This window comes from Columba livia, chromosome 7, assembly GCF_036013475.1.
Source record: "Columba livia isolate bColLiv1 breed racing homer chromosome 7, bColLiv1.pat.W.v2, whole genome shotgun sequence".
Classification (NCBI taxonomy): Eukaryota; Metazoa; Chordata; class Aves; order Columbiformes; family Columbidae; genus Columba; species Columba livia.
In genome coordinates this window covers 17,999,660-18,021,345 of record NC_088608.1, presented here as the reverse complement: position 1 = coordinate 18,021,345, position 21,686 = coordinate 17,999,660, and the positions used below count along the sequence as shown (strand labels likewise).

At 36.5% G+C, this 21,686-nt stretch overlaps 1 protein-coding gene across 7 annotated transcripts in view; it reads right to left on the bottom strand.

Annotated features, from left to right (window-relative positions):
- Window positions 1-21,686, bottom strand: part of PSMD14 (proteasome 26S subunit, non-ATPase 14) — a 47,185-nt gene that overhangs the window by 18,935 nt on the left and 6,564 nt on the right. For 6 of the 7 annotated variants that reach the window (XM_005498621.3, XM_021290869.2, XM_065069662.1 and 3 more), the window contains 5 exons: window positions 19,820-19,871; window positions 5,093-5,164; window positions 4,653-4,772; window positions 3,488-3,558; window positions 2,356-2,506 (listed from right to left, as the gene is read on the bottom strand). In XM_005498621.3, coding sequence (XP_005498678.1) covers window positions 2,356-2,506; window positions 3,488-3,558; window positions 4,653-4,772; window positions 5,093-5,164; window positions 19,820-19,867 — 462 coding nt within the window. In that variant the 5' untranslated portion in view covers window positions 19,868-19,871. The remainder of the gene's footprint in view (window positions 1-2,355; window positions 2,507-3,487; window positions 3,559-4,652; window positions 4,773-5,092; window positions 5,165-19,819; window positions 19,872-21,686) is intronic. The other variant, XM_065069663.1, reaches the window with a different exon arrangement.

The window sequence follows — 21,686 nt, the reverse complement described above, 5'->3', positions numbered from 1 at the left end:
AATACATCTAATCTCAGTCAAAACACACCATATTAAAATCTTCTATGCCACATGTTCACTGTAATTTTTTGCCAGACAGTTATGCTAGTGAAAGGTATAATGAGTAATGATCTTGGACTCACATAGCTACATACACGAGCAAATCCCATCAGTATAGTCACTACTACACCAGCAGAATTACCTCTGCAAGCAGTTCCACTTTTGCTGGTGCTGAGAAAAAGCAGCTATTTCCCTGAAATAGGCTTAGCTCAAGTTGTCGAACATAGGAAGAGGCACGAGACACAATACCCAAGGCAGCCACGCACAGAAAGCAGCCAAACCTGCCCTGAGAAACCCCCCTGAGCTCTAATATATTTGTTCTTCTCTCAGTTCATCTAAAAGTCAAAATACATTTTGATGTAAGTAATCTTGCCAACCAGGATCATAAAAGCCATACGCATTCCATAGCCCAATCTTTCCCCCAAAATCAAGAAATTAATTAGTGCTATTCAGAATTTGGGGGATTCTTTCTATTTCTAAGCTTCTAAGGATGCACTTGCCAGAAACATGACAGATGTAAACTTTTTTTAATGTGAAACCTGAGAATGTAATTTAATCTGACTGTAGCAGCTAGACACATATGAAAAACAAACCTTACAAGACTTCCAGTGATCTCAAGTACTGGCAGCAACGCCATAGGAAGGGCTGTATTTGAGAAATGTTCAGATGGACAAAAATTCCAGAAAGGTTTAGATGGACAAAAATCTACTCACATCCAAAATAAATATGCCAAAGATTATTTTCTTGAAGAGAACAAAGACCCTCAAACACGACATCTGTGTCAAACACCAGTGGCAATTTTTTTTCTTTTTTTTTTTAAAGCACTTAGTGAGCAAATGTGATATAACAGTAGTGTGACTTACTGGGAGGCTTTTCTCCTTAATGGGTTTAATAGCTAGTGAGGCCTAAATTAATTTCAAATATAGTCCCCCAAATTATATTTTGACAAAATAAAAAGAATTCTATTTCACTACTTCTATTGAAGTGGGAAGAGAAGAAAAAGCAAAAGAAAAAAGTTCCAGAAAAAATAAATCAAGATTAATTAAATACTCCACTGCATTATTTTTCCACAAACACTACCTACATTTTCTTCTACTCTTTATGCAATTTGAAAGGGAGCAAAATTGATTCAGATGTTTAATAACTGCCAAATAACCAGAAGTTATTAATTTTTCAATTGCGTGTTACATAAACAAATTTGCCATAAAAATCAGAATTAAAATAACCCTAAAAACCAAACAAACTGAAAATGCAAGTGTAACTTCAGAATATTCTATGATAAAATTAAGGGAACCCTCAGCGGAATTCTTCGGTAGCTTTAATATGATCTGTCTCACAGGAAATATGATACTACAGCTTTACAGAAGACGAACACTTTTAAAATATTTATAAATTTACATTAATATCATCCATATATACCATGACGCGTTTCAATAATTATTCTACAATACAATGGGAGTGCATGCTCAAACAAAACACCTCAGCAGTATTTTAAAGCAGTAAACCACCTAGCCAATTTCTGTATGTTCTGTAGTTTTTCTAATCCACTCTCCCTGTGGTTGAGCAAAATCGAATTGCCTCTCACATTTGCAGACAGCTCTGTGAAGGTGATAATAGAGCTGCTCCCTGCTGTCATGAGGCAGGAAATAGGAAAATGGCATATGGGGCTAGAAAGAAATAAAAAGAGAACTAAACAAGAACAAAAGAGATTTCAACAAAGGACAACTATAACCCAATATGCTTTGCAAGTTAATCTCTTTTCATAATCATTTAACATATGTAATCATTTATGTGCACACTTCTCAAAAACTCAAATTCTTGATACCAGGTCATCTGTAAAGTTTTATTGCCCAAAACATTTGGAATAGAAATTATACCAAAAGCTGTCATATGCAATGCCTATAAATCAATGCCTTCTTAGTTAGTACCCACGTTAAGGGGCTGAACCTATTGCGATCTGTTAGTAATTGATCTTAGATTTTGTGGCTAAAATGTAGTATCTGAAACAATGTATACTTGGATTATTAGTTGTAAACAGGTTGAGTGGCACCTGAATAGCAAAATAGTAAGGGAGGATTATGATTGGTTACGTGTACTGACAATATCAAAGACTTCCAGCCTGTTTAACGACTACTGATGCAAGATGCAGAATAAACTAAAAGTGATCTTTTCATTTACAATGATACATTTTTTTAAATTTTATTTTTTAAGGCAAAATGGGCCTCCCAAAAATCAAGAACTTACACATATTTACAGTGCTTCTATATTTTATCTTACCGAAGTACTTTAAGAAAAAAAAGGGTGAGCCTACTATACCTTTCCTTTTACACTCTGAATGGGATCCACCACCACAGCAACAGCTCTTTCTGATAAGGCTTCAAAGCTCTGCTGAGTATTGATATCTACACCAGACAACCAACAGCCAAAGCCAGGGTGACTGTGATACCAACCAACTACCATCTCAGGTCTGAAACAAAGAGGACGTTGAGATTCTTAAAAATAAACACACATAACACAGGAAGAAATAGTAATGTATTAGGGCATAAATTAGGATGAGCTGTGAAAAAAAACACCATTAGAAATATCTAAATTGCTCACCATGGTATGGTGAAAACACAGACATGAATACATGTGACAAAAGAGGGCTATCATTAAGGGATGCACATTAGCAGTGGTAGATCACGCTTTCGGTTTTTCACCCTGTTACCACACCTTCCCTGAACCAGTTTTTACCCTTTCAGCACTTGAGTAAATATCTACTCTTTAACTCCTTGGCGTCGAGGGTTGAATTTTCACGGCAGAAAGTCCATTTCAGACATGGACAACGGGAACCAACGGTGGGAAAGGATTAAATATCAATTAAACCAGCAGTAGAACTAGGAACTCAGTCAAAAAGCAATTTGCACTGTTCTGTTCAGCTGCTGAGCCTTTTGCTAACATTAATTTTGAAGTTTTTCCTACACTAAAAGAATTTGAGCAAGCAGACGACAACTGTTGAGAGGTAGGAGTGAAAGAAAAATTTGTTTAAATACTAGGATCTTTTACAAAACTATTTTCCCTTTCCTTTCATCAAAATTGCTCACAAATGAGCTACAACTTCACAAATTTTTTATCTTAATTAAAATAAACATATTTATATATATTTTTAAGAATCAGTCTTTTAATCAGGTACTGTCTAGTAACTGCCTATACTAAATTGAGCAGCATTCTAATATTTCTGTGCAATACAGAAAGCCATAGGTTTCACATGAGTAACAACCTCCTGACAACTGAAACGCACGAGGTGGACTGAATTACATGCTATGCTACTCACCTGATTTCTGAGACAATGCTTGCTTTTTACACAGTATTAATAGCCCCAGATCACTAGCTTTGCAGAAAGCCAGCTGTTTCTTCTAAGCAATGTGCAGAGCACTTGTTCTTGCCAGCCCTCTTTACGGTGACATACCTTCCCGTCTGTTTCAGCATATCCAACATTTTTGCTTGAAATACAGGATCAACTGCCTCCACACTGACACCCTGATAGAGAAGACAAAAAAAATCATAGTAGCTGTACATAATACAATATTATCTTTTAACTTGTTACTTTCCACAAACACAAATTTAAACACTACTCATAAGCCTCTGTTTAAAAGGTCAACTCGACTACTTTAGATCTACTTGGTTGAATACTCTAACATGTAAAATACAATTTTTATAAATTTATTTCAATGTGATTTTTAAAATGCTGAAAGAAGACTTTGAATTGCTATTTAAGTCATCTTTACTATGAGTAAACATGATTAAATGGGCATAGGAATTCAGCGTTTCCTCCTCTTTCTGTTCTGCCAACTCTGGCCTGTTGTTTCTCACAAGTGTACTTCTGCAGGTTTTATTTAAGATAAATATCACATGCTGGCTTTTTGCAGATTCTGCTTAAACTATGCACATGCAGAGAATAAACTCAGGACAAAAGAACTGGAAAAATTCACTGATGTATAGCTCTGAGTTACAAAGGGATCTGTGCTTCTTTTAAGAACAATATTTCATTCAAGTTACATAATAAAAGTACCATAAATTCCAATTATACCCATTGGTTCATCATCTCTTTAAAATACCTCTTCATAACATGAATATTCTTACTCAAAATTAAAACACATTTTTTTCACATCACAAAAATATTATTTAAGAGACGTGCCACTGTAAGATGTGTCAAAGAGAGCAAGCTTGAATTTTGTCTATAGCACCATCACAACTAAGGGTATAATATACTTCTAATCAAACCTTTTACATTTTGTATCTTTTCCCTGGCTCGCAGTTTATGAATTCTTAAATTTACCAATTTATAAATCTTAAAAATGATGTTATATCAATATATTTATACATATGTAAAGATGTAACATCTCCACATACTGATAGACACACTTATGTACTAGTCCTCGCTAGGAAAAAAAAAAAATCTGCTTTAGTTAATTTTTTTTTTACTGAAACCGTAAAATCCACGTTCGAATTCTACCTAGTAGGTTACATCTTAAGATTGCATAAATGAAGCAGGAAAAGCTTTTAAAAATATTTACCATATGGAAAACAAACAAACAAACAAAATTATCAAGGTGTGGCTGCAAAGAACTCACCGTTCCCGACTGCGGCATCGCAAAAACATCAATCACCCTCACAGTGTAATCATCAACAAATTCCCCGAGCATCAAACCCATAACTTCCATAGGGACACCAGCACGACCATGCTTCAACATCTGGAATTCAGACCAAATGACACCGTATGTTTAACAGGAGGTTCAAATTTGACTTGGGACAGTTCTTTCAGGCATTGTTGATCTACAGATAATTTGCAACTTTTAGCACTTTTGGAAACTATAAGGAACTACAAAATAGTAAAAATGAAGCCAACAAAAGAGAAGGAAGTTTATTCCTTTGACTGTTCCAAAGAGAATTAATTTATTTTAAAAATCAGTCTGACCAGCACCTAAGGAGCGTAAGTCTATACATTCTGGATAGGTGCCAGGTGCTCGATCACCAGCACTATACACAGAGGCAGCACACACAGAACACTTACTTTCAGCAGTGCAAGGGAAGAGATATAAACCTGTTCCGCTGTATCGACCGCTGGAGCATCTGTTGGTGGCCCCTATGGAAAGAACAAATAATTTTCTCCACTGTTGTTATTCCGCAGTTTCTAAACATTTTCTTTTCTATTCTGTGTTACAAAACTTCCAGTAAAATGCATATATCATTGTGACTTTGTATGTTAGGTGCAGCTCTTAAAACAACAAAAAAAGCACAGCCAAATGCTGCTTTAAAGCACCTTCCCTCGCTAAGCTATTTGGTAATACAAGTCACCGAGCCATTATCCCATCTGCCCCCAGCCCAAAACACCACCAGTCTACAAAGCAATCTTATCAGAATCAGCCAACTGAAAAACTGGCACGTATTGTACTGGGTACAAACCTGTTATAAGACACAGAGGCTAAGAGTCAGAGAAGTTTCCATTAGACAGCCTTGCCACAATACTAACCTTCGTCAGCTGTAAAATACGGCCAGTTCTCCAATTAACTATGTGTTTCTTACAGTGGTGTGAATGTAAATGCTGCTGGGCTAGCATGATTAACTGGCACCAACACAAACAGCAATTTCCCTTTGCTTCATCAGCTTTCAGCTAAAGAGGACTTGCAGATAAAGGCTATGGGAGCACTTTGCAGATACACCGGTATAGTGAGAGAAAAAACGGACCTCCGATCCCTAGGTGGAAAAGCTGTGAACAAAATACTTTGCTCTTTGCCTTATGAGTAGTTATTCAAAAATTAGCACAACTGTCCCAGGTGTGAATGATTGGTTGAAACAGGTTTGTGTACTGTTGAAAATGAAAAGCACAGGAGGCAGCAGTTTAAATGTCCCTTTCTCAAGGAGCAAGAGACATATTGCTCTATATACAAAACTCCATATCAGCACACCTCATTACAGCCAATTAACAGTACATTCATTACGTTATTACCAAATAGTGTACAACAAATTTCCACTGAAAAGGCAAAAGGTTACTTCTGCACTAAGTGATGTAGACTTAGAAGGCCAACAAAGCAACTATGGAGCATGGTAAAAAAAAAATACTCCACATTTAACTTAATGGAGGGGGGGGGGAATGGTGCCCTTACACAAATATTTTGTAGATTTAGAACCTTGATTCCACAGTTATAAAAAAAATTGGGAAAAAAAAAATTGTAGTAAATTCTTGATTTTTCATGTAAGTAGGAAAATTCAGTACAACATGCCTCCACATGACATAAAACAGAAGACATAGTGATCAACGCAAGCCATCACCTCCTGAAGATAAGACTAGGAACTTAAGTAATCACCAATGTTGTATAGTGATTGTCCTTTCTGCATACTTTCACACTGAAAAACATAATCTAGTCTTCAGAATGCTTTAAAGACAGTAAGAAAATTCAGTTGTGTTTTTTTTTTTTCACCCCATGTCGATGAATTCCTTCTCTATCAACTCCAGAGCTGATCTTTATATTTTTAAATTCACATACATGCATGGATCTGTGTCAACCATAACTGCTTCACAACACCTTCCAAACTGTATTTCCAACTTTGACCATCACCTCTTGATACTTGCTCTCCCTCACTTCTTACTACTCATTGCTAATTCTTCTGTCACTTTGGCTTTTCCATGAGCAATCTTCCAGCAGGTTTAACTTTTCACCTCCTATAATATTCTCACCAAAGGTTCATTTTTAAGCAATTCCACCTATTCATCAAGTATTTCCCTGATTAGCCATAGCCCAACAGTGAGATGCTCCAGTGGAGCAGTATTCCTCTAACACTTAGGATGAAAACCCTCTACGAGCAGTTCTTCAGAACATTTCACAGAAGCACATGCACAGGTCACCTGAATCACTTATTCCAAATTTACTACAACTTAATTGTATGTCTAATTAAGTTTCAAATGTCCCATCATTTTCTGATACTATGTTTTTCTCCGTAAGCATGTAAGTTTACTTTCTTGACTGTATTTCTCCTGCTTTAAGTCTGTTCTAAACTACCTTGTTTTTATTTAGAAGTCTCAATACTTTAGAAGGCACAAAGACTCATATTTCCATTTAGTCACTGAGTCTTTGTGAGTGGGTTTTAATTAAAAAAAAAAATAAAATAGTATTAGTTTGGTAATGACCTCTTTCTTCATCCAATTTTCTACCAGTTCTACACCAGAGAGGGTCTGAAGTGAAGGCAAAAGTACAAACACATGAACCTACTGCTTTGGGAAGAACCATAACATCCTTGCTGTGATCACCATACATATTCTACATTTGTCCCAGGTTTTAGCACTGTGCTGTAAGCAAGCATCCCATTACACCATTCAGTAGTTTTCAAAAAATAAAGAATAGCGTAAGAAGTTCTGAGATGTCTAGAAGGCAAATGTTGACTTTTGATTGAGACCAGCTTCTCAAAAATGAGAAGCTTGAACTGAAGTTTACTCCACAGACTACGGGTCTTGAATAGGCTCTTCCATATGGAATCTCGCGTGTCTGCCTGCAGCCGAGTCTTTGTCCCCTGTGTAGACACCTGTGTTTGCAACTTGTGAGAGTTTAAATATTTTGATAACTTTCCCCATTTTAAAAATCTTTTTAGCATCAGTCGGGTGTTACTCTACTGTACTCGTTCCTAAACTTTCCTCCTTTGATTATTTCTGTACTTTCTGGAGCTTTCAAATGCTTCTTTACCTTGGTGATGGTCCAGAAGAGGGGGTATTTAATATTACACTTTATCAATCCATTAGGCATTCTATGAGATAAAGTAATTTCTGTTTTCCAAACTTATATTAAAGTTCTCCTCCCAGCTGCCAGCACCCAGAGCCAACAAATTGTGTTCAGCATAGGAAACATTGCTAATTCATAAAGAAATCCTTCATTGATGTAAATTGACTTGCTTAGAATATTTTTTTCTTGGGTTTTGTTGTTGTTTGTGAATGACTTGCACACTAAACGTGAGTTTAAATATACATTAAAAATTACTACACTAAGTGTTAGGAAATATTAACTGCAAAATTCACTGTTTCAGTTTAAGCACAAGCCTGAGATACAATTTACCTGAACCCTTAAAAATTAGCTAACAGCAGTATACAATAAAAATATAATGTACATTTATTAATTCTCAGCTGTCTTATAAAATGCAGCACATACAAAGTATAATATTTCCTTGGTCACAGATACATCTTCTGTGAAGACTTAGCTATTGCCTTTCAGTCTACTCTGTTCTCCTTACAGATGATAATTAATAGCTAGATTATGACAAAAGGAAATAATTCACTGCACTGTTCCAATGATGTGAATGAATTTTCATGTTAATATTATTTTGTTTTGAATATAGATGAGAAAGAACTATTCAAAACAGTTCTGAAATTATTCTGATGCACCAATTCAGGAATTTTGAGGAGGAAAGGATCCATAGGTCAAAACCTGACCAGAATCTACCTTCATAACAGGTTTAGTTGCAGATTATTTTCCTGCCAAAGATAAATCTGCACATTAAATACGATAGGCACATACTCATCATTCTACAGAAAATTATAAACCCAAAGTTGAAATTCTTAACCTAAAACTTTTAAAGATCTAACAGAGACAACCAACAGACTAAGCCTTGGGCCTTTCAAGTAGTTTACTTGGCTTTAGGTGATGCCCTTTGAAAAAATAGACATTTGGAAACTGAAACCAATTTATTTCCATCTCTGACCACTTCCTTCACTGTAGACAGTTGACAACACAACACAGCCTTGCAGTGATGGTCGCAGCTTTGGGGTGCTGGTCACACAGTATGTGGGGGTAGCCACAGGTTACCTGTTTGGAGATTTCTTTGGCCTGTTTTTGCAAGTCCTCTACAAAATTTCATGCATTTCTTTCATGGAGCAAGGGGGAAGAAAGACTTTATTAGCTAATCTCTACATGGAAGCAAAGTATTTTATGCCGACCCTCCATGGCATGTGCTATTATCACTGTTCATAAACTTCACTGCCTGCTGACTTTAACAAAGGAGCACCAGCCTCATGAAGCAGTGTACCAAATTAAATCGTGCCAGAAACCCAAAGAAGAAAGCATTTGTATCTGCAATGCAAAAGATCTGCTGGTATTTTTGGTTACATTATGGCATCCAAAGGTCAGACAGTTCTCCCACTGCGCAGTTTTCTAGGACTGTCCATCTCACCGCAGAACAGCAAACACTATCTCCATTCTGCCTGCCCAGAGCTTTATCAGATAAGTTCTTGTGGAACTGCAGAAAAATTACATTTGGAATATTGAACATTGTTTTTCCTAAGCATTCCTGCATAAGCTGGATACAGTAATTACTAAAATTCAAAAACTGTTCTAAAAAAAAAAAAACTGTTATTGTGCTACTTACTGAAAATTGATGCTTCTTCTGAATCAACTATACACGCTGTCAGTCAGTGAAATGACAGCCAGCTATCTCATAAAACCCAACCAAATTCTGGTTTTGTTTTTACTTAGAATCCCCATTTCAGTAATAATGGAGAAAACTAATTTACCACTATAGAACCCATTTCATTTTTGTTTAATTCTTTTTTCAACAAGACCTGTAGTGGAAAAAAAAGTATCATGTTCAAGTTATGAATGGAAGATTACATTGTAATATTAAATTATGCATGAGGGTATTTTTGTTTCAAACAGCTAAAGAGATGACACAATCCCAAAAGTAGCCCTTTACTTGGGCAGCTCTTGTCGAATAAGTGTTAAAGGCATTTGCCATTCTAAGGGGATAGAAACTAACACCTGGAAGTGTTATCTACTCAGGTCTTTTAGCAAATTTGTTAACACTTTTAGGTCTATTACTCCACCTTTCTCTTAGTGTGAACTGGTATCAATTATTTAGCCAATTTTATTATGTTATTAAAATACCTGCTGATTAAATGTGAACTAAAGTGTCATTTTAGAGCACAGCTCTTTATTTATACTATTTTACATTTATTCAAACAGGTATAGAAAGTGGACCTGATTAATTACACAAGCAACTGAGAAATATTCCACCACCAGAGACGCTTGCTGTTGTTTAAAGGGATCTTTAACACTGCTCTGGTGTCACACTAATAGCACAAAAGATGACTTTGAAATACAGCATAGCCGTTTCAAAGAACATTCAGTTTTGCAGGGCCAACTGTAATAAAGGCAGTGAACTAAAGTGCTGTAGAACAAGCCTCAGCTTTATTCCACCAACCAACATATTTCTGTGTAAAATATGAGACCTGCTATAATAGTTACAACTTTTCTTTTTTGCAATTGGAACAATTTAAATGTGAACATGGGACACGCAAGTGGACACTGACCGCTACAGTGTTTATTTCTTTCCCAGTAAGGTAAGAAAGAACCTTTTAATAGTTTAATTTTGTGAGTATTAAACAACTAGTGTGAAAAACAAGCTGCATGTAAACTATTTCTACTGCCTCTGCTTCAATGACTAGCTGAGGCAACCTGTTATAGGAGGTGTTAATTGGCAATAGGAGTACAAGTCAGAAGCATGTTCCCCATCGTCCTAACCCAGCAAGGCTAGGTCATTAAAGTGGAAATGAATTCTTTCATGCTGACTTAACCCTTTCAGTACGTGTTTTCATCTGTTATGTCTAAAGACAATTGAGAAATATTAACTAAAAAAACCCGCATAACAGAAAAAAAAATTGCATTAGTTTTGAATTTAAACAAGTATTTATCCCCACTTTTTTTTTCCCACTTCCCTTCTTTACCTCCTCCAAAACACGTGTTTAATTTAATCATGGCATTTATTATGTAGTTGGGGGGAGAGAAGGGCAACTGGGGTATAAATACAATGACAACCATTGTAAAATAATAATTCGTCCTATTACAGGGTGTGTGGAAAGATCAGGCATTTAAAGTGAGCTTAAAGCTATGATTTTGTGGAAATTAATCCAATGGTGGGCATATGGCTTGGTCTGAGGGAAAAAACATTACACAATACTACCTGCAGGGAGGGCACAAACTCGAGCAAGCATGCAGAGGAGGCAGAGCTATTAGTGATAATAAAAAGACCTTAGAAGTTCACCAGAATACCACTGCTCTTCTCTACTTACCCTCTGTCAGTAAATAGTATAACCTGACAATATATTGACATAAAAGAATAAAAGTCTTTTTTTGTTTGTTTGGGGTTTTGTTTGTTTGTTTGTTTTTACACATTGCTAAGCCTAAAAATGTGAACAAAAATGTGACTGTGGAACAATTTTTCCTGTATTGAGACGATACCTTTACAGAAAATACCAACTCGTATTCCATGAGTGGAAGTGGCAAAGGGACTAAGCCGTATTCTCAGACCTCAATGGTTCTAGCAAGATTGCCATGAAAACCAGAGGCCACGTATTGTATTGCATTTTCTGCAGTACAGGAAATCAACACCATCAGTCGTGACAGAGAAAATGATCCAGTCCATAAAAAAAATTGAAAAAAAAATAATAGAGTTCATAGGAAGAGAAAAATACATTACTTTGCACTGTGAATCACACACTAATTAGCAGCAATTTGAAATTTTATTGCAGTTTTCAAACTAGTACACACACAATTTTACAGTTAGTTCCACCGACAGGATTATATTTTGAAGAGAGCATTATGTCTAAACAGTTTGTATGTTTAGGCCCATTTTTATACCAATTATAATCAAGCACACATAACAGAACACAAAATACCATAAGCCTCAACAAACAGCCTAGATTTCTGAAAGGATCACATTGTCTTGTTACACCATATGTCAGATGAAATAAAAATTGTGGTAATATGTTTAGTCTCATAGACAGTCTCATAGACTCCAAAATGGCGTAGGGATACTACAGAAGTGTTATGGGACTAATTGCTACTTTAAATTAAAAATATCTGCAAAAAACAACCCCACCTCACTATGTTTTACAAAATCCTGTCTCCTAAGAAAAAGCTTATCCAGGCTCGCATTTACAACAGAACTTAAATTACATTACTCATTTACAGCAGATCCATAAACAGCACTATAGATGGACTTGAAATACATGTTTCCCAACTCCCCTCCTCTTCAAAAACAAAAATTACAGAACACTGTACAGCTTTCAACAGTTGGTTAAACGAGTTAGGATCACCAGTTGTAAACACCTCCTCAGTGCAGAGCCAAAACTTTACTGCTTACCCTTCCTGTTTGTTTGTTTGTTTCTGGTTTGTTTGTTTTTTTAAATAAGCAGAACTTCAAACAAAAATAATCTCTAGTTCACTGGGACACTCCAGAGAACTTGGCCAGAATTTTAGTTAAAGAAAAAAAGCAAGCAAGCAAGCAATGAAATTTGGCTTATTTTCTATCCTATCCATCTATCTTGTACGACTGTTTCATGGCAGAGGTATAGTAATCCACCAACATGGGCATGCAGGGTCTCCCATATCCCTGTAGAAAGTAATGTGTTTTGTTCATCTAATTGCCTCAGATGATTAAAATTTTAAAGGGTCTTCTACAAAACCAGCACTCCCGTTTCCCAATGCTACCATTGGAAATATTTTTTAAGACTGAGGCTTAAATCTTACTGAGGAAAAAAAAAAAAAAAACACAACAGGATCTGGTATCAAACGATACTAGCTGAATTTACTTTGAGGTCAGATAAGCTTAATTTTACTACAATGTACTTTACAGAAAGTCATTCTACTTAGTCTAATTTTTATTATAAATAAATATTACCCAATATTAACATGTATTCGTGATATAAAGTTATTTACACATAGCACCTTGATGCAATTTCCAATAGTCAGACTTTCTGCAATGTTCTGAACACAGCTGTTGCATGAAATAGCTGCTTAACTGTAAACCTTCCTTGTTCTAGTGTTTCCACTCCCTTTATACCATACGATCTACAAATACACACAAAAAGCAAGGGGAAGTATGCTGCACCTCTGTGGTTAATATTCCTTATTACTAAGCATAAGGACAATTTGGACTAGATGAACTTTAAAGGTCCCTTCCAACCCAAACAATTCTATGATTCTATGACAACATTATGATCAGTGAAAAGCCATAAGATGAGGGACAGAAAATAAATCCTCAGTAACATCATATGTGGTTTTGGAAAGAACTACTATTTTTCACAACCTCAAGCTACTGGGAAAACAGAAAAATAAAAAAAATACAAAGGTCACTTTCACTCCAGAATAAACCAGGACTAACCTGTTACGTGTCCCTATCATCATTACAGAAGGTACTGAGACTTAGAAATGAGAACCTCAAGGCAGATAACGAGCCAGCATTTGTAGATTTTGTCTGCCTCCAGAAGCCTTGCTCTGATGCAGATTTCTAATTACCTTATTCTAGACACGGTTCTGCCAAGAGAGCAGGGCAGCCCTCAGCGGGCGCTGGCTCAGCTCACCCTAAAGGACACTCCATGCAGAAGAGCAATTTAAAGGGATTTACTCAATGTGTAAAAGAACACACTGGGTTCTCTACAACTACAGGCTGCCTGTTGCAAAGAGCTGGTCCTCTGAACACAGGCAGGTCAACTGGGAGACTCAGTAGCAACATGTAGGAAGGCTAGTTGTTTGTAACACTTGAAAAGAACCAAACCAAACCAAACACAAACAAACAAAACCACCAAAACAAACCAACCCCACCACCATTAATACAAGAATACTTCAAACTTCCAGGAAAAAAAAACAAAAACAAACAACAAAAGAAAACACACAAATGCCACAAAGAGGACTCTTCTACACCACAGGAAGAAAACAGAAGCCCTTGTTCAGAAGTGCTGCATAGTATTATAATATTGCAACTTAATATTCAATAGCATGGGATTTCAGCAAGAAGAAACCATTTCTAGAAGAAATAAACCGATCACTGTAAAGGGTTTGTTTCCTGCTTACAGAAAGGAAACATTACAAGTGAACAGCTGCAATGCAAAAGCACAAAGATGTCTGCTCTTGTTCAGTCTTTTTTTCCTGTTCTCTCTCATTATGGCTATACTCATTCCTTGCCCAAGCTCCTTCATCTCTTCTGAGGAAAGTCAGCTGGACTACACTAGCAATTAAATTCAGGAAAGAGAAGCTAATTGCCTAATTATTAGAAATAAGGAAGTTTAAGATCTGAGGTCAAGAAGAGGCAGCTAAAAATGGTCTCCAGAGTTTATAGGAAAATAGCAGATCAGAAGACACTGATAATGCTCAGGCACAACCCACTAGTGTTGTTATTTTTAGTTTTATGTTTATTTGTGATTAATATGTGAGGTATGACTTTAGTGCAGCCCATCACACTTTAAGGCAGCTTTTATACCACAAAGTACACACTGTGTTGTAGCTATAATCATATGACTGTTCCTAAATCAATTCCAGCATGTTTCTACTTCTCCCATGAGCACTTTTGGATATATGTCACATTACAACCATTCAACCTTGTTTCAAATGTAGGGAAACTACAGCCAGCCTTTAGCCCAACAACTTTCAAATAAACCCAAACTACCCACGGAATTCTCACCTTCTCCAGGGTAACCAGACCCAAGCCACACCAGTACCCTAAATTTGATATGAAGCTTTTGGTTGAACGGCCCTGTACTAAAACACTAACCAAGGCACTAAAACACTCATCCCGGTCAATGAAAGAAAACCAGCACAGTTTACTATATCGGAGGTGCTTTTTTTCTCCTTAAAACAAAATAATATATTTTGTATATATAAACTGACACTGAGACTTTCTACAGGTGATAATATAGGCAATGAAGTCTTCTGAACTTTTTATGGGAGTTGATGTTGGATATTTTTAATGGATGAAAAAAAGTTTGTCACTGAGAACATTTTTCCACTCTTTAAATGAATTTATAGCTTCGGGGTGGGGGGAAGTAGAGCGGGGGTAACCCACCCAAATGGTACACCATCTCCATTTATTGAGCAGGATATTGGAATGCTAGACATACTAGCACTCTTAGTACTTGATAAATTTGCTGGAAAATGTCTTAGAAGCAATAGTACAGAAAGAATCCACAATTTTAGGAGCTAGAATTCAGATTTATTCCCCTGGCAGAATATTCTCAAAAGGAGTACCTGAAGTTTCAAATACATGTGAGAAGCAAACAATAGTGTATCACCACAATTGAAACCACATAAAGCACATACACCCATGAGACACAGGAAGGAAAAAGTCACACAGGTGCAACAGCTACCAAAATACCCAGACACTCTACAACTTCCCAAAGGAAAACACACTTCATTAAAGACAGCACATTTGCATCATTCAAACTAAAAACCAAGCTGTTTCAAGAATCAATTAACCAAAACAATTTTCAATAAGATATTAAGTTTCTGGGCTTTTTTTTTCTTTTAAGGGGGAAGGGATTGGTGTGTTTGTTTACGTGTTGCGGTTTTGGTTTTTGCTTGTGAGGGAATCTTAGCATGCAGATCAACCAGCTAGAATGTGTAATTTACTTCAAGAGGCAAATCAGCTTAATGAAGTAACTCAAGGAAACTTGTATTTGATTGTTAATGTCAAATTATCTACACCGAGCATGACCCTCCTTTGCCCGACAGATCATCAACTCTTATTCTCAAGCCCTGCAGAATCCTGAGTCAGTAGTGTTCTTTTCTAATAACCATCCTGGCTAGATCAGCAGATGAAACAGAACTTTAGATCAGCAGCAGGTCTCCCAAGTTCCCACAGTGCCATAGATTTACTAAATGGGATCAGCATGTTCTAAAAAACCATGATAATATAAGGGGAAAAAGGTTCCACAGCATCAAGCAGTGCAATGCTTGAAACCTTATAATCAAAGTGACAGTTTTCAAGTGCCATTTACAATGCCCTAATCTGGAAAAATCCCAGCTAACCCATCTGATCAACTATTTCACAGATGGAAGCACTTGATGGCTAATTGGCAAGTCCATTATTCCAATAAAATAGCTAGCTGCATTTCTATTTCCATATTCCAAGTCAAGGTGTAAACACTCCTTATAAGACACGGGTCACTTTTCTGCCCCTCCCTCCCTTCCCGTTTGGGTTTTTTCCCTTCCCCTCTGTCATCAAATATGTTAATTCAGAATAACAGAATCAGTTTTATTCTCCATTTATTGTACTACAATAGTTGTCTGCACCAACTGAGCAATGTAAATTAATTTTTTTTTTAATTCATCAAGTAATGAAAATTTCAACAGTATTTTTGAAAAGTGTCATTATTTCACTGCTTCCTGTCACATTTGGATTTGGAAAAATAGACAGGGTACGTTATCATGGACAAAACTTGTATAGCTTGGATTATTGTTCTGAAGTGTTGGGAGAAGGAGAACTTGCCTAAAAATGCAGTTAATCTGCTCACACTCCCAAAACAGTATCCAGTAGGATTGTCTAGTAGAGGCATATGTGGAACTGATTTCACTAGCAAACCATGGTTCAGCATACAAAATGAAGAGGAGCGTTGCTCCAAATTCCTGCCCACTACATAAGTAGAATGCTTTTACATACCCCACAAAGCCTGTTAGTCTGTCTGCAGCAAATATGCAATGCAAAGTGAAGTAAAATTCTAGCAAAATTCTGTGGTAGGCAGCATTCCAGAGGGTGAACAGGGAGAGACAGAGAATGAACCAGAAAAGCAAAGATAACTAAAAAAAAACTCAACATGACAAATGGCAGCAGGAAGAAGAGAGGAGACCATACCAGAGAATCGAAGCAAAATCTGAATTCCCATGAACTACAGAAGGGAAATTTGTTTGGGATAGCGCAACACTTAAAAATTTAACTATGCCCTCACAACTTGTTTAAAAACTCCAACAACTCATTCTTCTTATGCTTGTATCATGTGAGCAGAAACTCAAATGCCTACAATACCAGGCTTGTAAGATATGAACAATTTCTGCATGAAGAGATGTTGCAAAGAAGGTCTTATTTATGGTATCAAGTTCAAAAATAAACACAGGTACCTTCCAATACCAAATACCTTCCAACACAAAATTAATGATCAAATTCACTGCCAGAAAGTACGGTAGATGGCTTATGTGATGCCAAAAGCTATCAGATTCTCTTCCCTCCTCTCTTATCCACCTGCTGCCACATGAAGACAGTCCATCTAAGACTAAGAAAGCAGAAATGGCTCAAAATTTCTAAGCCACCAGACACTGGAGGGAAAGTTTATTGTTGAAATATCACTTCAAGATGACTTCCTTAAAGATTGGTTTATTAGTCATCTGAAGAGAAGCTTAAGGCTGATGGAATTCAGCAGTGACCACATCTGCACAATTCAACACTGAAGGCAAATCAGACACTTGGTAACAGGCTGGTAGAGCAAACAGTAAAACAACCATGAGTTTACTGAAAGCAGTTTTCAAGTGGAATACAAGACACTAAAAGACTAAGTCATAAAAACATGAGTCCAAATAGCACTTGGGACAAAATATTTGAATTTGGAAATGAAGAAAAACAATCAAAACCCCCAAACAAGGTAACAATCAGAGGAGGTGGTTTAACTGAGGGGGAAAGAGCTGAGTAACTACTGTTGAAGAAGCTAAGGCAAGCCGATGAGAAAGAATTCCTTGGCAGGGATCAAATAGGAACTGTGTTGACCAAGCATTTGCTGTTACTTGAACATTAGTTACAAAGTAAATCAAACAGACTGTTAGCAAACCTTATGCCATGCAGCCATCTTGCTAAACACATCCTTAGCTAAAAGGAAAAAAAAAAAAAAAAATATCTCTGAATTGTGTTTAAAAAATTACTTTGAAAATGTTTCTCTTTTTCTACAAGACTATACATAGATGACTCTTAAGTTAGCATGAATGACTCACTCAGATGTTTTTACTATGTTCAACCTTAAAAGCAAAACCTCCACAGACAGAGCAACTGTGACACAGAAATAGGAAAACCAAAAAGCTTTGTACTGTTGTTCAAAACACTCTAGTGCAAACAAATAGTAATCACTTTGTTCACTTTCTAGCAGGACACAAAATGTGCAACAAATAACTGACTTCTCTCGTCCATCTCAAAGCCATCTGATTCACTCTGGATTATGTCTCAATCTCAATTATCAACCAAGCAATATTCAAAACAGAAGTGATCTTTGAAGGTCAACTGAAACATGGTATTTTAAGGAAAAAACTATTATTTTTGAAGAGACTTCCTGACGATTCAATAAACCAAAAGACTACAAAAGTAGCCAAGATATCTAGTGCAAGCAGAAACTTGCATAAAGAGCAATTTAGTTTTCTGCCTTTTTTTTAATCCAACACATACTCATCAATTCATTTAATAGACAATTCCGTATTTACACAAACACAGAGCAGCTTTGCAGGCCAAAGCTGCCAGAGGAGTTCAGCGAGCTTCTTCCAAATGTTATGTTCTATTGTCTGCCACAAGTTTCTAGAACGCTTTAAGTTAAAGCTGAGAAATTATGAAAGCAGCAGAGAGAGTTAACTGTAAATTTGAAAAACAGCTTTGATATGCGTCAAGTTCAGAGAGGACTAAGAAGCGAAAGCTTGAGTGATCAGACTGCGCAGATGTTAAAAAAAATGAAGAGTCATGAAGCAGGCTGGCAGCTCGGAGGAACAAGAGAAAGAACTGTTTAAGAAAGTGAAACTAAAAATAACTGAGGGCTGCTTCAAGATTCACTAAGAGAGCGTGAATAGAATTTTAGCTATAAAAAGGAAAAAAATTATGCACCAAAAGTTACAGCTTATTTGGCAAAACAGAGGCTGTAAATCAGCTTAGAATATTTCACCAAATGCTTCCGGACTAAACCACTCCTTTCCTAGTTACGCCGGACACAAACACACTACACGCAACCAAAAGAAGCTGTGGGTTTAACAAAAATCAATAACCCTAGAAGCAAACTTACACACATATCATGAAGCCTAAGACAAACAGAACCAATTCCCTTAGAAAGGAAGTCTGGATTCTCGATTTAGAACAAGCCCCAGAGGCAGACAAGGAAGGCAGAAGGCAGCCAGCTGCTGTGGCCAGCCAGGACTGTGAAGGAAACTACACTGGAGCCCTTTTCTTAAGGAAACAATTCATCCTACAAGCCTCAAAGAAGTTCCTAATCATTTTTTCTTCCTGTGTCCACAGAGGTCAGCACAATGTAATAAGATCACCCTGGTTTTATTTTTGAAGACTGCTGGCCACACCAGCTGACCAGCTGGCCAAGAGAAAACAGCACGAGGACTTGCTCTGGTGGTAGGAGAAACCCCACAAGGTGTGCAAGTCTCCCGCTGGAACAGGACACCTGCCAGGGAGGCCTTTTTGCTGTGAGTAGAGTTACAGAAGTAAGGACAAGAGCAAACAAGATAAGACACAACAAAATACACAGAGGTGGCTACAGCAACCTGCAAGTGTTAAGTTCAACTCGAGTTACTTCCTGAAATGTACACAAACCTCAGTATCTTATGATGCCCATCACAATGTGATCTGAGGACTGAAATACATCATTTATGAGGGGGCAAGTGGGTATGCTCAGCTGTTTTTAACAATCTTCATATTTTGAAGACACATATTATTGGAAATGAATTTTTAAATTTTATTCTGGGTTTCCAAAGCTTTTTGATCAAAACTTTAAAATGTTCGGGCACCAAAGGAAAGGTTTATAAACATTCTGTAAATTCAGTGCCAACCCAAGAGTTCATACTGACAAAAAAAACACACACAGTCAGGTGGTAACAATGATTTGTACACACTTATCTAGCATCTGCAGAGTCAGAGATTATGACTATCAACTGGTTTTTTATATTGTTTATAAATACAATAAAAGGAATATTCCAGAATTTATTAATATTAAAGAGAAGATATTGTCAAGCTATATACTAACCTGTCCCAGCCCAGGCATACCTCCTCCAAGTCGCAGAAGTCTATCCATATCTCTAGAAAAACAGAAACAAAGGAAAAACGTTCCCAAGCTCTGAAGTGTTTACTAAATTGCTATCTATATAATTCACCTTCAGTCACTCAGTATGTCAAAAATATTGGTGGTAATTACAACACAACATCAGACTTCCTGTTAATTAACACCACATATTAATTCAAGAAGCTGTCTTCCATGCTAATTAACAGACCTTGTTCTAGTGCTTTGGTTTTGGGTTATCCCCGTACCTGAAGACGGGCATTCTTGTCAAACTTTTCAAAACTTTCCAATCATTCAATTAATTGGGGGATTTTTGTTGCTCAAGAACCACACATACACCCAGGAAGTGCCTAAAACTTATTACACGTACAATCAAGTTTACTCCAGTTTGTTCAGAAAGCACCAATAAAAACGTGAAAGTACGGATTTTAGCATCCTCATTAGTCAGTTCTGTGCTAATTAACTTACAGCTTGTCAGTTATCGTCAAAACTACATGTGAAAGACACTGAGCAGATTATGGATCTCTGAATTAGCATCAAAAGCTTTTTCTTTTAGTGAACTCATTATACTAAAAGAAATACTGTAAGGTAAACATTTAATGTGTATATAGGCAGAATACCAGTGACAGTGCAGTCATTTAATATGTTTCTAGAGTCCTATGTGGCATTGCTTTAGTGCAAGATTATTCCAATCAATGCAACTAACTTGTTACTTTAAAACAAACCAAACTTTTCTACCTTGCAACTTTCAAAGAAGCCATCTCCAGGAATAAGAACACTTAAGGTGCCCAACTAAAAGAACTAAACTGATGTTCATTTCAACAGTAGAAAGTGAATAAATTGCAGAGAAAAGCAATCTACTGTTTCACTGTGGATATCTAAGTAAGGGTTCTGTCCCAGCTGCTACAGCTCTTTATCTTGCTTACTTGGCTTTTTTAACTCTTTGGCTTTATACAACAAAAATCAGTGATAAAATAAACAAAAACTACTAAATATTACTTTTTAAACAGCTGTTTTCAGCAAATCAAGCCATTTCCAAAGCTTAGAGAAATCAGTAAATTTTACTAGCTTACTATATTTGAGAAGCAGAACGTAGAAAGTAAAGCATCAGAAACTACGATCACAATTGTTTTAATACAAAACAACAAAGCCTGTTCAGGTGATAAAAGAGCAATTGCAAACAGCAAGTAATGGTATTTCCAAAATACATTCATCCTCTAAATGGATGGTACATTACATATAAGAGAATTATATACAGAACTCCAACACTGCATTAGCAATACTAATTCAAGAAACTTCTTTTAAAATTAATTACGCAAAAGACCTTTGAACGAATCATGACAAATAAATCTGCTCTGTATATTAAAAACAAAAAGGTCTTTATGTTGAAGGTGAATGCCACCCCATTATTCTTTCTGAAACGTGCTAAAATTTTTAATGCCTAGATATTAATAGTTTTTATTTCAGTTTAAGTTGAAAACAAGTATTTTAAGCTTCTTGTTAACACACAAAGAGGCAGCATCTGAACCTACCAGCAGACAAGATTATCTAACTCCCACTTTAATCATGCATGAAATTTCACCCATTTCAAACAACATCTGAGACAGGTGGATCAACACCACCTGCTGTATTTGCCAATTTCACTTTCCCAGTTCAATGCAGTAGTGAGTGATCAGCTCCATTTGATTCACTCCCTTGATTTTGTAGAACTTAACTCATAAATACTTTCTTAAAGCCACCTTGGCACTACATGAATTAAGAAGGTGTTCAAAGGGTCAATGATCATGCTTCTCTTTTCAGTCATGGAAACCAAGCTTCTTTACTACAGGTAAAA